This window comes from Thalassophryne amazonica, chromosome 3, assembly GCF_902500255.1.
Source record: "Thalassophryne amazonica chromosome 3, fThaAma1.1, whole genome shotgun sequence".
NCBI lineage: Eukaryota > Metazoa > Chordata > Actinopteri > Batrachoidiformes > Batrachoididae > Thalassophryne > Thalassophryne amazonica.
This window is the reverse complement of record NC_047105.1, coordinates 78,323,004-78,338,000: the sequence shown is the minus strand read 5'-3', so window position 1 is coordinate 78,338,000 and position 14,997 is coordinate 78,323,004. Positions and strand designations below refer to the sequence as shown.

The 14,997-nt window shown below is 43.9% G+C and overlaps 1 protein-coding gene across 2 annotated transcripts in view; it reads left to right on the top strand.

The window, feature by feature from the left end:
• The window catches only part of mapkapk2a (MAPK activated protein kinase 2a), an 88,460-nt gene extending 81,746 nt beyond the window's left edge, over positions 1 to 6,714 (top strand). For both annotated transcript variants that reach the window (XM_034166913.1, XM_034166911.1), the window contains exon 10: positions 4,866 to 6,714. In XM_034166913.1, coding sequence (XP_034022804.1) covers positions 4,866 to 5,015 — 150 coding nt within the window. In that variant the 3' untranslated portion in view covers positions 5,016 to 6,714. The remainder of the gene's footprint in view (positions 1 to 4,865) is intronic.
• Positions 6,715 to 14,997: the final 8,283 nt, after the last annotated feature.

Genomic DNA, 14,997 nt, shown 5'->3' with positions numbered 1-14,997 from the left:
GTGTGTGTGTACGTGTGTGTGTGTGTGTGTGTACGTGTGTGTGTGTGTGTTGTACGTGTGGTGTGTGTGTGTACGTTGTGTGTGTGTGTGTGTACGTGTGTGGTGTGTGTGTACGTGTGTGTGTGTTTGTGTGTACGTGTGTGTGTGTGTGTGTGTACGTGTGTGTGTGTGGGTACGTTTGTGTGTGTGTGTGTGTACGTGTGTGTGTGTGTGTGTACGTGTGTGTGTGTGTGTACGTGTGTGTGTGTATGTGTACGTGTGTGTGTGTGTATGTATGTGTACGTGTGTGTGTGTACGTGTGTGTGTGTGTGTACGTGTGTGTGTGTACGTGTGTGTGTTTGTGTATGTGTACTGTGTGTGTGTGTGTACGGGTGTGTTGGTGTACGTGTGTGTGTGTGTGTACGTGTGTGTGTACGTGTGTGTGTGTGTGTACGTGTGTGTGTACGTGTGTGGGTGTGTACGTGTGTGTGTGTATGTGTACGTGTGTGTGTGTGTGTGTGGTGTGTGTGTATGTGTACGTGTGTGTGTGTGTGTATGTGTACGTGTGTGTGTGTGTGTATGTGTACGTGTGTGTGTGTGTGTGTACGTGTGTGTGTGTATGTCGTGTGTGTGTGTGTGTGTACGTGTGTGTGTGTGTGTGTGTACGTGTGTGTGTGTGTGTGTGTACGTGTGTGTGTGTGTGTGTGTACGTGTGTGTGTGTGTACGTGTGTGTGTGTGTGTGTGTACGTGTGTGTGTGTGTGTACGTGTGTGTGTGTGTACGTGTGTGTGTGTGTGTACGTGTGTGTGTGTGTGTGTGTGTGTGTGTGTGTGTGTGTGTGTGTGTGTGTGTGTGTACGTGTGTGTGTACGTGTGTGTGTGTGTGTGTGTGTGTGTGTGTGTACGTGTGTGTGTACGTGTACGTGTGTGTGTACGTGTACGTGTGTACGTACGTGTGTGTGTGTACGTGTGTGTGTGTGTGTGTGTACTTGTGTGTGTGTACTTGTGTGTGTGTACTTGTGTGTGTGTACGTGTGTGTGTGTGTGTGTACGTGTGTGTGTGTGTGTGTACTTGTGTGTGTGTACGTACGTGTGTACGTGCGTGTGCGTGTGTGTGCGTGTGTGCGTGCGTGCGTGTGTGTGTACGTGCGTGTGTGTACGCGTGTGTGTGTGTACGTGTGTACGTGTGTGTACGTGTGTACGTGTGTACGCGTGTGTGTACGTGTGTACGTGTGTACGTGTGTACGTGTGTACGTGTGTACGTGTGTACGTGTGTACGTGTGTGTGTACGCGTGTGTGTAAGCGTGTGTGTGTACGCGTGTGTGTGTGTGTGTGTGTGTGTGTGTATGTGTGTAAGCGTGTGTGTGTAAGCGTGTGTGTGTAAGCATGCGTGTGTACGCGTGTGTGTGTGTGTACGCGTGTGTGTGTGTACGCGTGTGTGTGTGTGTACGCGTGTGTGTGTGTGTACGCGTGTGTGTGTGTGTGTGTGTACGCGTGTGTGTATGTGTACGCGTGTGTGTGTACGCGTGTGTGTGTGTGTGTGTGTGTACGCGTGTGTGTATGTGTACGCGTGTGTGTGTACGCGTGTGTGTGTGTACGCGTGTGTGTGTACGCGTGTGTGTGTGTGTACGCGTGTGTGTGTGTGTGTGTGTACGCGTGTGTGTGTGTACGCGTGTGTGTGTGTGTACGCGTGTGTGTGTGTGTACGCGTGTGTGTGTGTGTACGCGTGTGTGTACGCGTGTGTGTGTGTGTGTACGCGTGTATGTCTGTGTGTACGCGTGTATGTCTGTACGCGTGTGTGTGTGTGTGTACGCGTGTGTGTGTGTGTGTACGCGCGTGTGTGTGTGTGTACGCGTGTGTGTGTGTACGCGTGTGTGTGTGTACGTGTGTGTGTGTGTGTGTGTGTACGCGTTTGTGTACGCGCGTGCGTGCGTGCGTGCATGTGTGCGTGCGCGTGTGTGTGCGTGTGCGTACGTGCGCGTGTGTGTGCGTACGTGCGCGTGCGTACGTGCGCGTGTGCGTGCGTACGTGTGCGTGCGTACGCGTGCGTGTGTATGTGTGTGCGTACGTGTGCGTGTGTGTGTGTGTACGTACGTACGTGTGTGTGTGTACGTACGTACGTGTGTGTACGTATGTACGTGTGTGTACGTATGTACGTGTGTGTACGTACGTACGTGTGTGTACGTACGTACGTGTGCACGTGTACGTGCGTGTGTACGTGTGCGTGCGTGTGTACGTGTGCGTGTGTGCGTGTACGTGTGCGTGCGTGTGCGTGCGTGCATAAGTGTACGTGCGTGCGTGTACGTGTGCGTGTATGTGTACGTGCGTGTAAGTGCGTATATGTGTACGTGCGTATGTGTGTGTACGTGCGTATGCGTGTGTGTGCGTACGTACGCGTGTGTGTGCGTACGTACGCACACACACGCGTACGTACGCACACACACGCGTACGTACGCGTGTGTGTGCGTACGTACGCGTGCGTACGTGTGCGTGCGTGCGTATGTGTGTGTATGTGTGTGCGTACGTGTGTGCGTGTACGTGTGTACGTGTGCGTGTACGTGTGCGTGTACGTGTGTACGTGTGCGTGTACGTGCGCGTGTGTATGTGTACGTGCGTGTGTGAGTACGTGTGCGTGTGTACGTGTACGTGTGTGTACGTGTACGTGTGTGTACGTGTGTGCGTGTGTACGTGTGTGCGTGTGTACGTGTGTGCGTGTACGTGTACGTGTGTGTACGTGTGTGTGTACGTGTACGTGTGTGTACGTGTACGTGTGTGTGTACGTGTGTGTGTGTGCGTGTACGTATGTGTGTACGTGTGTGTACGTGTGTGTACGTGTGTGTGTACGTGTGTACGTATGTGTGTATGTGTGTGTACGTGTGTGTGTACGTGTGTGTGTGTACGTGTACGTGCGTGTGTGTACGTGTGTGTATGTACGTGTGTGTGTGCGTGTGTGTACGTGTGTGCGTGTGTGTGTACGTGTGTGTACGTGTGTGCGTGTGTGTGTACGTGTGTGTGTACGTGTACGTGTGTGTGTGTACGTGTGTACGTGTACGTGTGCGTGTGTGCGTACGTGCGCGTGTGCGTACGTGCGCGTGTGTGCGTACGTGCGCGTGTGCGTGCGTACGTGTGCGTGTGTGTGTGTACGTACGTACGTGTGTGTGTGTACGTACGTGTGTGTACGTACGTGCGTGCGTACGTGCATGTTTGTGCGTGTGCGTAGGTGTGTGTGTGCGTGTACGTGTGTGCGTGTACGTGTGCGTGCATACGTGCGTGTGTGTGTGTGCGTGTGCATAGGTGTGTGTGTGCGTGTGTGCACGTGTGTGTGCGTGTGTACGTGTGCACGTGTGTGCGTGTGCGTGTGTACGTGTGCACGTGTGTGCGTGTGCACGTGTGCGTGTGTACGTGTGCGTGTGTACGCGTGCGTGTGTGTACGTGCGTGTGTACGTGTGCGTGTGTACGTGTGTGTGTGTGTGTACGTGTGTGTGTGTACGTGTGTGTGTGTGTACGTGTGTGTGTACGTGTGCGTGTGCGTAGGTGTGTGTGTGCGTGTGTGCACGTGTGAGTGCGTGTGTACGTGTGCGTGTGTACGTGTGCGTGTGTACGTGTGCGTGTGTACGTGTGCGTGTGTACGTGTGTGTGTACGTGTGCGTGTGTGTGTACGTGTGCGTGTGTGTGTACGTGTGTGTACGCGTGTGTGTACGTGTGCGTGTACGTGTGCGTGTACGTGTGCGTACGTGTGCGTGTGCGTGTGCGTACGTGTGCGTGTGTGTACGTGTGTGTACGTGTACGTGTGTGTACGTGTACGTGTGTGTGCGTGTACGTGTGTGTGTACGTGTGTACGTGTGTGTGTACGTGTGTACGTGTGTGTGTACGTGTGTGTGTACGTGTGTGTGTACGTGTGTGTGTACGTGTGTGTGTACGTGTGTGTGTACGTGTGTGTGTACGTGTACGTGCGTGCGTGTGTGTGCGTGCGTGTGTGTGCGTGCGTGTGTACGTGCGTGTGTGCGTGTGTGCGTGTGTGTGCGTGTGTGTACGTGTGCGTGTGCGTGTGTGTACGAGTACGTGTGTACGTGTGTGTGTACGTGTGTACGTGTGTACGTGTACGTGTGTACGTGTACGTGTACGTGTGTACGTGTACGTGTGTGTGTACGTGTGTACGTGTACGTGTGTGTGTGTACGTGTGTGTGCGTGTGTGCGTGTACGTGTGTGTACGTGTGTGTGTACACACACACACACCCCCTCAGGAGACATGACATTTTTATATTCATTATTTTTTATAGTTCATTTCTGTTATTACCACAACATACTTGATAATTTGCATCTTTTTTTCAGATGTTTTATTGAAAACTGACAGGTATTTTTTTCCTATAATAGAGATTACAGAAGTGCTATAATTTGTGTAAATGCAATTACAAACCATATGTAATTTGCAAATAAACGCATTTTGCGGTAATGAGAATGGTGTTTCAGAAATTACATTTAGTAAATAAATGTTAATCATGCAAATACAGAAATGTTGCAGCTCAGCTGCCCACATGCTTATGGAGTCCAGTGGTCGCAACACCCCAGACTCCCAGCAACAGAATACACATGGCAAATCCGTGTTCTATTGCACTTTTCCAAAACAGTCATAGTGAGACAGGCTCGGGAATTTGTCACTCAGTCGTACAGAAGTGCTTCACACAATCCACATTTTCATGCAGCACTGCTCCAGTACGAACGATCCTGGACATTGCTGTCCAGAATCATCCACCAGTCCACACCACACCTCAGCAAGTCCACAGCTTGATGTTTTGTGGGCACATCTTTGCTAGATTAATCAGGAAGTCTAGTGTTATGACTGGATGTTGAACATGAGGAGTCTAATAAGCTTCCTTCCTTTCTTCAGGAGGAAATGACCAGTGCCTTGGCAACAATGAGGGTTGACTATGACCAAATCAAGATCAAGACCATTGAAGAGTCATCCAATCCACTGCTAGCGAAAAGAAGGAAGAAAGCCATTAATGCATTGGGGGGTACAGAGTCTGCGGCCCACTGAAAGCTGCAAACAAGCATGCACACACAAAAACAGGTTGTAAAAGGAAGCAATAATTTGTCGACATGAGTCGCGTTGCATGGATTTTCTATGTTTTATTTTTCTTGACAAATTCTAATGTTTTGTAGATGTTTGTTTTTATTACTCTACCATTTTAACAGACCCACCACTCTGCTTTAACAGAGGATGCTAATCTATGTTTTTACACTAGTTAAGAGATTATGACTTACAGAAAAGGAGAGGAGTGGAATTATTGGCACTTCACTCCTCTCTTTTTCCAGATTTATCAGGTTACATTCAGAGGGGCTTCAATGTTGGAATTGAACATGAAGCCTTGGTGTTGGTAGTTACTCTTTCCCCCTGCAGCTCTGTTGTAGTCCCAAACCTGTGAATGTTTAATTGCTAACCCCCCCCCCCCCCCCCCAAAAAAAAATAAAGGGAAGGTTCATTTTTCATTCATGCAAAATGAACAAATACTTTTGAAATGACAAGAGGAATGTAAGGACTCTGTCCCTGGCTGTTAAGTTGCTGGATATCATTATTAATTTGTCAGTCTTTGATGGGAGTTTGTCAGGGTGTGATTATTTTTAGTGATTGTCAGAGGCCTATGCACTCTTCAAAGGCCATGTGCCATTCTGACTGAGCACCTCACGTATGGCCCTTCTCTCCTACCACAATCTATAAAGTATATTATTTCAGAGCAGAGACACTCATTATCTTATTCTCCACGTAGCTCATAGGAGAGTTGGGGCCAGTCGAAATTGTATTTTTACATGGATTTTATAAACATTTTAGAATAGGCCTTACACAGTGTTGCTGTGACATAAAAAAAAGATTACCTTTGACACCCTATCATTTGGCTCAAGTAATCCCCCCCTCTAGTTTTGGCTTGATAATTGATCAAATTGCCACATTGCATTTCACGTTCATTCTATGCAGGTGTCTTTTGTGTTAAAGTACTGCTCCGACATTTGGTTATTGATTTTTCTTAGCAGATGTGACTGAGATGACTAGCACAAACTTGGCAGTGTGTGTGTGTGTGTGTGTGTGTGTGTGTGTGTGTGTGTGTGTGTGTGTGTGTGTGTGTGTGTGTGTGTGTGTGTGTGTGTGTGTTTGTTTATGTAGCAGCAGCACCTTTTAGGGATCACACAGTTCTACCTGAACGGTTGAGCTCTCAACATGTTTTTGACAAGCTCTCCTGATGTTGTTGTAGCAGTTCATCTGCAAATCCAGAAGGCTCTATGGGACAATGGACTTGTCTTGCCCAATATCTGTGCTTTCTCAAGAATCGAGTTTTGCTCATACTTCTGGATTAGAAGAATATATCAGAGTTGTTCCTCACTCTGGAGCAGGAGCTGATGTGTCACCAGCAAGATGTTGTCACAGTCACCGAGGGAGTGATGGTTCGATGACTCCTCGGTACAACGGGATACTTTCTGGTTCATTTGGGATCATGGGAATTGCCTTTTTTCCCAGTTTACTTTCACTTTATACAATTGCATATGCATTTTTCACATCCACATATTTGTCACTGCACTGTAAAAAAAAAATAAAAAAAAATCATTGTGACAGTGGATTCCCCCCCCCCCCCCCCCCCCCCCACACACCTTTTTTTTGTAGTGGAAGCAGTTATTCATTCAGCTTGAGCTGCTGTTCTTTTGTCTGATTTCAGCTTTGGATTAAAATCACACATTAAACACAACCTGTTCTTTCATCCTGTGTTGGCATTTTGTGAATTATGTGACTTTTACAGTGTAAGCAATTGAGATAATCTCATGAAAAATGCTTTGATTATTTACCTAGGACAGAACTCGAGGCCTCTATTTGTATCGCTGAGATTTGCTTGCCGCTTAAAAAAAAAAAAAAAGCTAATTATCATTGTAAGATGGTCCAGTTGTACAGTCGCACCCATCAATATTTGGACGGTAACAATTTGTAATTTTTCATCTGTACACCACCACAGGAGTTGGAATCCACCAGCCGAGATGTGATTGAGGTGCAGACTTTATGCTTTAAGGGTTTAACAAAAAAATGCATTAACAATGGTAAGTAAATGGACTGCATTTATATAGCGCTTTTCCATCTGCATCAGATGCTCAAAGCACTTTACACACTAATGCCTCACATTCACCCCGATGTGAGGGTGCTGCCATACAAGGTACTCGCTACACACCGGGAGCAACTAGGGGATGCAGGACCTTGCCCAAGGGCCCTCAGTGATTTTCTGGTCAGGCTGGGATTTGAACCAAGGATCCTCTGGTCTCAAGCCCAACGCCATGAATGCTGGAGCAGAATATGTAGTATTAATAGAAATCACTTTTCCAGCCAGTTTAACAACCCACTTGTATGGATTTTGTGGAAAGTGGTATTCCCAAACTAAAAGAAAACTAAGATCAAGGTCAATATTCACACCTTAGATAAGGACCCTTTCTTTGCTGTCAGATACTTCTGACATTTTCACCTGTTCAGTGGTAACAAGTGGTTTGCTTTGAGGTTTTTAGCTTGCTCCATAGGCTTCCATTGTACAGCTACCCAGGTCTATGTATTGGTAGACCAACTCTTATTCCACAGAGCTGCCTGCTCTATTTTATGTCTTCTTTTTTCTGTCTACAACTGGTGGGTTGTTCCCTCTGGGTCCAGAAGGAATTACCACCCCAAGTGGAGTGCAAGTATCGCCACGTCTTGTTCACAAGTGGTGGTAAGATGGAGCATGAGGTCAACAGACTGATTTGCATTTGGTTATCCTCACCTGTGGTCATGAGTTTTGGGTAGTGACCAAATGAACAAAACGGGGGAATACAAGTGGTGGAAATGAGGTTCCTCTGAAAGATATCTGGCCTTACTCAAGCATATAGGGTGAGAGGTTTGAATATCTGGGATGCTCTTAGAGTAGAGCTGCTGTTCATTCACATCAAAAGTAATGCTCAGGTGATTTAAACATAACGTGAGGATGTCCCCTAATAGTTCCCCTAATGAGGTCTTCCAGGCACATCTAACTGGGAGGAGGCAGAACCGGGAGGGATTACACATCCATTTCAAATTACAATATTGTGAAAAAGTTCAATCTCTTTTGTCAAATATTTCAGTAAGTGAACTTTTTTGATATTCTTGACTCATTACATATAAATTAAAATGTTTCAAGCATTTTTTTTTGTTTGCCTACAGCATTCCTGCCAGGCTGCTCAAGGAAGTCCTACCATTATTTAATGCTTCAATCTTAAATATGATCAATCTATCTTTGTTAGTTGGTTATGTACCACAGGCCTTTAAGGTGGCAGTAATTAAACCATTACTTAAAAAGCCATCACTTGACCCAGCTATCTTAGCTAATTATAGGCCAATCTCCAACCTTCCTTTTCTCTCAACGATTCTTGAGAGGGTAGTTGTAAAACAGCTAACTGATCACCTGCAGAGGAATGGTCTATTTGAAGAGTTTCAGTCAGGTTTTAGAATTCATCATAGTACAGAAACAGCATTAGTGAAGGTTACAAATGATCATCTTATGGCTTCGGACAGTGGACTCATCTCTGTGCTTGTTCTGTTGGACCTCAGTGCTGCTTTTGATATTGTTGACCATAAAATTTTATTACAGAGATTAGAGCATGTCATAGGTATTAAAGGTACTGCGCTGCAGTGGTTTGAATCATATTTGTCTAATAGATTACAGTTTGTTCATGTAAATGGGGAATCTTCTTCACAGACTAAAGTTAATTATGGAGTTCCACAAGGTTCTGTGCTAGGACCAATTTTATTCACTTTATACATGCTTCCCTTAGGCAGTATTATTAGACGGTATTGCTTAAATTTTCATTGTTACGCAGATGATACCCAGCTTTATCTATCCATGAAGCCAGAGGATACACACCAATTAGCTAAACTGCAGGATTGTCTTACAGACATAAAGACATGGATGACCTCTAATTTCCTGCTTTTAAACTCAGATAAAACTGAAGTTATTGTACTTGGCCCCACAAATCTTAGAAGCATGGTGTCTAACCAGATCGTTACTCTGGATGGCATTTCCCTGATCTCTAGTAATACTGTGAGAAATCTTGGAGTCATTTTTGATCAGGATATGTCATTCAAAGCGCATATTAAACAAATATGTAGGACTGCCTTTTTGCATTTACGCAATATCTCTAAAATCAGAAAGGTCTTGTCTCAGAGTGATGCTGAAAAACTAATTCATGCATTTATTTCCTCTAGGCTGAACTATTGTAATTCATTATTATCAGGTTGTCCTAAAAGTTCCCTAAAAAGCCTTCAGTTGGTTCAGAATGCTGCAGCTAGAGTACTGACGGGGACTAGCAGGAGAGAGCATATCTCACCCGTGTTGGCCTCTCTTCATTGGCTTCCTGTTAATTCTAGAATAGAATTTAAAATTCTTCTTCTTACTTATAAGGTTTTGAATAATCAGGTCCCATCTTATCTTAGGGACCTCGTAGTACCATATTACCCCATTAGAGCGCTTCGCTCTCAGACTGCGGGCTTACTTGTAGTTCCTAGGGTTTGTAAGAGTAGAATGGGAGGCAGAGCCTTCAGCTTTCAGGCTCCTCTCCTGTGGAACCAGCTCCCAATTCAGATCAGGGAGACAGATACCCTCTCTACTTTTAAGATTAGGCTTAAAACTTTCCTTTTCGCTAAGGCTTATAGTTAGGGCTGGATCGGGTGACCCTGGACCATCCCTTGGTTATGCTGCTTTAGACGTAGATTGTGGGGGGGTTCCCATGATGCACTGTTTCTTTCTCTTTTTGCTCCGTATGCATCACTCTGCATTTAATCATTAGTGATCGATCTCTGCCCCCCTTCACGGCATGTCTTTTTCCTGGTTTTTTCCCTCAGCCCCAACCAGTCTCAGCAGAAGACTGCCCCTCCCTGAGCCTGGTTCTGCTGGAGGTTTCTTCCTGTTAAAAGGGAGTTTTTCCTTCCCACTGTGGCCAAGTGCTTGCTCATAGGGGGTCGTTTTGACCGTTGGGGTTTTTCATAATTATTGTATGGCCTTGCCTTACAATATGGAGCGCCTTGGGGCAACTGTTTGTTGTGATTTGGCGCTATATAAGAAAAAAGTTGATTGAGTTGATTGATTGAGCTTAAAAAAAAAAAAAAGAAATCTATCTCAAACTATTAAAATATTTCATATGTGCAATCAAAGTATAAAATGAGTACATTTTGGATTTTTGCACTCAGTACTAGGTCGGGGCCTCTTCTGATTGAATTAACTGCATCAGTGGGGTCGTGCACACTGGTTCACATCACTTTGAGCAGCTTTAATCAGTGAAATCACCTGGTGGAGTGGGTGGTTGCAAAGAAAGCCTGGAAGACCTCTGATAGAGGGTGTCGGTGAGTGTCTTCTGTCAAGTTGGCAGTCTTCCACATGATTTTGATTGCGTATTCTGAACCAGACAAAGATTCATGGTGTTTATACTGCAGAAACTGAGTTAATTCAAATTTGAAATCAAATGTTACAGTATTTTGAGGTACCAGTTTTGTATTTTTTGGAGGTGTAGGTGGTAACATTCAAAAATGGTTTATAGGCAAGGAGTGTAGAATATGTACAATTTTCACTTTCGAAAACAACTGACAAAAAAAAAAATACAGAATATTTTCACTATATGCTAATACTTTGAGATGCACCTTAATATTTCCCCAGCTTGCTTGGGAATGCCTAGGGATCCCCTTGGGAGGCGTTGGAGGGCCTGGCCTGGGATAGCGAAGTGGCAGTAAGTGAACTGGGGAAGAAAATAAACCCCTTGTCAGTTGGATTTAAGTGTGTGCTTATCAGGTGAGATTACATCAAATTAATTTGGCCTCTGTCATAGGGAAAACTGGATTAAAACAAATTGGTGTTTCAGTGCTCATTTTAATTGAATCTCACTTAAAATTTGTAATTGCTTACCAATAAATATCAATATCTAGACTGTTTTGGGTTCATCAATATGTCAATTGTTGCAGTAGTTTCACATATTGAGTAACTTGATGAAATTCCAAGGCAACCAATTGGAATATTCCCCCAAAATGTGTTAGATTAACTGTCACAGGATTTGAGGCTGTGACATGAAGTACACAGACTCGTGATAAAGTCCGTCCTTGCTACCACGAGTGACTCCTGGAATATACATTTTTGCGTAGCAAATTAGTGCGGTGGCATTGAGTCAACACGTACATTTGCCAACACCGGGGTGTTTCAGACGTTTCCCACCAATGTGTAGGGTTATTTTTCATTAGGTGCGAGGCAGCTTCATGCACATAGCTTCCAGCTCTGAGTAAGATGAAACCCACAGTCATCTCATACATATTTGTAAGGTAAGTAAAGAAAAGGGGATAAATTGGGGCTTTGGGGGAGTTCCTGTTCATGGCTCACCTACAGCAATCCTCCAGACACCCATCAGATGTGCTCACCCACGTGCTGTCAAGTATTAAAGATAATTCTGAGGGATGGATATTGAACTCTTACTAAAATCTGCAAGGTTTACAGGAGACGTTTCGCAAGTAGTCATTGCCTCATTCTCTAGTCACCAGTGACTACACAAAGCATCAGTCTTTAAGAATTTGGGTCAAGCTTTGTTATTCACAGAGAAAAATAACTTTTTTCTGGGTTGGAAACTCACTGTTTGTCCCAGTGTGACTCTTTATGTAAATGTCAAGGTTTGAGACTTTTTCTTTCTTAATTTTCTTTTTTGAAGTGGTGTGCCATCCTGATTCTCACTCTCAGGTGTGACTGTACTCACTGACCCAGCTTACAGGTGATGGTGACATGTGCTCCACTTAACCTCAGCACAAAACTAACAGCTTTGGTTTCCAGACGTTCACATTCAGGTCACAATGGTGACTTTCAAATCACACAGGAAATCTATTTCTTCTTGGCACTGAGCACTGCTTTGACTTACGTAGTTGTCACCCCCCATAGGCTCATTGTATGATAAGAATGTCATCATATTCCTGACAGTGCTGTTAAAATGCATTTCAAAATAAAAGACTTCTGTATCTCTACAGGGCATGAAGAAAATCTGATCCTTTCTGTAGCCTCTTACAAATTGGACCAAAGCTTTCATGAAAAAAATTTAGCTGTTTTTTTTCTGTGGTAAAGTTTGACCATTACTGGAACAAGAAAACCCTGTGTTGTTCAAACAGCTGTCCTTAGAGTGCTGTGGAAAGGTGTTGGGCAACCTGCAGGTTTCATATTTGTGTAACTGAAAAGTGACTTTTTATTTATGGATGAATATTGGCTATTAAGTCTGGGAGAATGTGCTGGTGCTGCGCTTTACCGCACAGCACCACCGAACCGCCCTGGGCCCTCCCTTTGCACATTTCTTAAAATAATCATCTACCAGCTGCAGCCTGGTGACACGTGAGTGTCCCCTTGGCCTTCTCCAGCTGCTGGTGTCCTCACCACTCAGGCACCTGCGTGCTGGATCATGCACAGAGAAACAGGCCAAATGGCAAAAGTCTCATGGCTGATACTTCCTGACAATGCAAGTGATGCTCCTCATCTGTTTCTTAGTAACCACTCATTTGATAGAAAGTCATTCCAGGAGTACTCAAGGATGCTCCAAAGACTTCTAGTACCAAAGACGTTCAATTGTCATGTTGGGTCACTGGCAGGCAGCAGCACCCAAAAGACTTGGATGTTCATTTGCCTGCAGATATCTGCATTACCAAACACCTGTCCAGCATCTTCACGGCTCCATACACTCTTCCCAGGTGCCTCTTGACCTGAAAGGCAGAGGATTCCGATCTGATCATTTTAATTTGACTATGTAGCTTAAAAGGGTGCCACTTTGGTGTTTTTTTAAGATTTAAGTCATAAAAATGATATATCTTTGGCACCATTAGAACTTTATATAGCCTTTAAATAGGGGATTCATAATATGACATTGCCAATATGAACAAATTTTGGGTCATTTGGAAAACAAGCAGTTCCTCTAAAGGGAAAACATTCAGATGATCTTGAACTACTTACAGTAGCAACCCATACAGTGTGTGTGTGTGTGTGCGCCACAGAGCACGTGGGGGCTTCTCAGACAACTCTTGAACAAAATAATCCAACATGGCGGAAAATGCTCCGAAATGTCTTATTTCTGTAAAAATCTAATTTATGTATTTTGTGAACGTTAGGGACAAACACTTCTAGAAACGCTGTTTTTGAAACCAGATAACACCTCTGACGTGATTTACAAGACATCTTACAGATGTTGGTGTCCACGATCCATGTCACGCAAGGTCAAAGGTAATTTCTGGTAATTTCAAAACCTCATGCATGCGCGCACGCACTTCCTCCTGAAAATAAAATATATCCATTATGGAATTTCCCCCAGACAAATATGTTCTCTTCATTAAAATGAGTTGTAATTTTGCAACACATTTCAAAACCAACATTATAATGCTGGAGTTCTAAATTTGGTCAGTTTTGTGAAATTTGAAAGGCTGTACAGCTTTAAAATTAAAATGTTCACCATTTTGGAATAAGGTAAAATCTTCAAGTTGAGTCCTGTCAATAAGTATTTGTTCAAAGCTACAGTGTAGGATTCAGGATTGTTTGAGCAGAAAATGAACACAGTATTAATTACCATTTGCAAGCATATAAATGACCAACAAATCAATGTTTTGTGATCTTTCATTGAACCTTTTGTATCTAAATTGGAGCAGGCCCCTTCATGGAGGCCATCATTTTGCGCCCCATGTTGTATATCAAAGGGCATGTAATTTTGTAATTTTCAACACTGCCAGAAGCTCACCCCGACTTACTAACATAATTTCAAAGAACTTAATTCATGTTACCATTTGAGATAATTCAATTACAGTTGTGCTCAAACGTTTACATACCCTGGCAGAATTTGCTTTTTTGGCCAGTTTTAAGAAAATATGAATAACACAAAAACTTTTTTTTTCCACTCATGGTTAGTGGTTGGGTGAAGCCATTTATTGTCGAACAACTGTTTCCTCTTTTTAAATCAAAATGACAAGAGAACTACCCAAATGACCCTGATCATAAGTTTACATACCCCTGTTCTTAATACTGTGTATTGCCCCCTTTAACATCGACAGCTTGGAGTCTTTTGTGGTAGTTTGTGGACGAGGCTCTCTGATGGTAATGCTGTCAATGAATATGTTTCGGACTTTATTTAAATCAGTTACAAAGAAATACAAACAGTATGGCACTTTATGGTAAATCTACATGGAGTAGACAGTTCTCAAAAACTGAGTGACTGTGCAAGAAGGAGAAGAGTGAGGAAAGCCACCAAGACACCCAGACAACCCAGAAGAAGTTATAGGCTTACGTGGCTGTGATTGGAGAAATTATGCACATTGCAAACTTTGCATTTTGTATCACCAGTTATCCATCTTCATGATGAAGTGGTATAGAGGAGGATTTTCTTAGAAGACCTGAAAGTTTAGCTACAATTGCCAGAAGGTACATCTGAGATTCAAGCCTGGATTTGATCTGTTTTGGTGAAAGAAAATTCTTCTCTACTCCACTATCGAGCTAAGACTAGTGATGCAAAATGCAAAGCTTGCACTGTGTACAATTTCTCCAATTACAGCCACATAAGCCCATAACTTCTCCTGGGTTGTCTGGGTGTCTTGGTGGCTTTCCTCACGCTGCTCCTTTTTTAAGCTGTGCCCATGCATGGACTAACTTAAGTTCATGCAAAGGTGGTTATTTGCTTGTGACAGGGATCAAATCCCTGTCACAAGCAAACCTATGCAAGGTGAGTCTGAAGTCAACATTAAGGACAAATTCCATTCATACGATTAATAACCACCTTTACATGAACTTAAGTTAGTCCATGCATGGGCATAGCTTATGTACAGCTAGCTACACGTTAGTTACTGTGCTTTGTTTATTCAGTGATACAGTTGAAGTTCCAATGAAGACCTTTCATTTGAGACCAACAAAACAAAAATCAAAAGATGCCCACATGCCCAAAAGGGGGCGCCAACTGAGCATATTTGGTAAAAATAGCCAGAAAAGGGTTAATTTGGG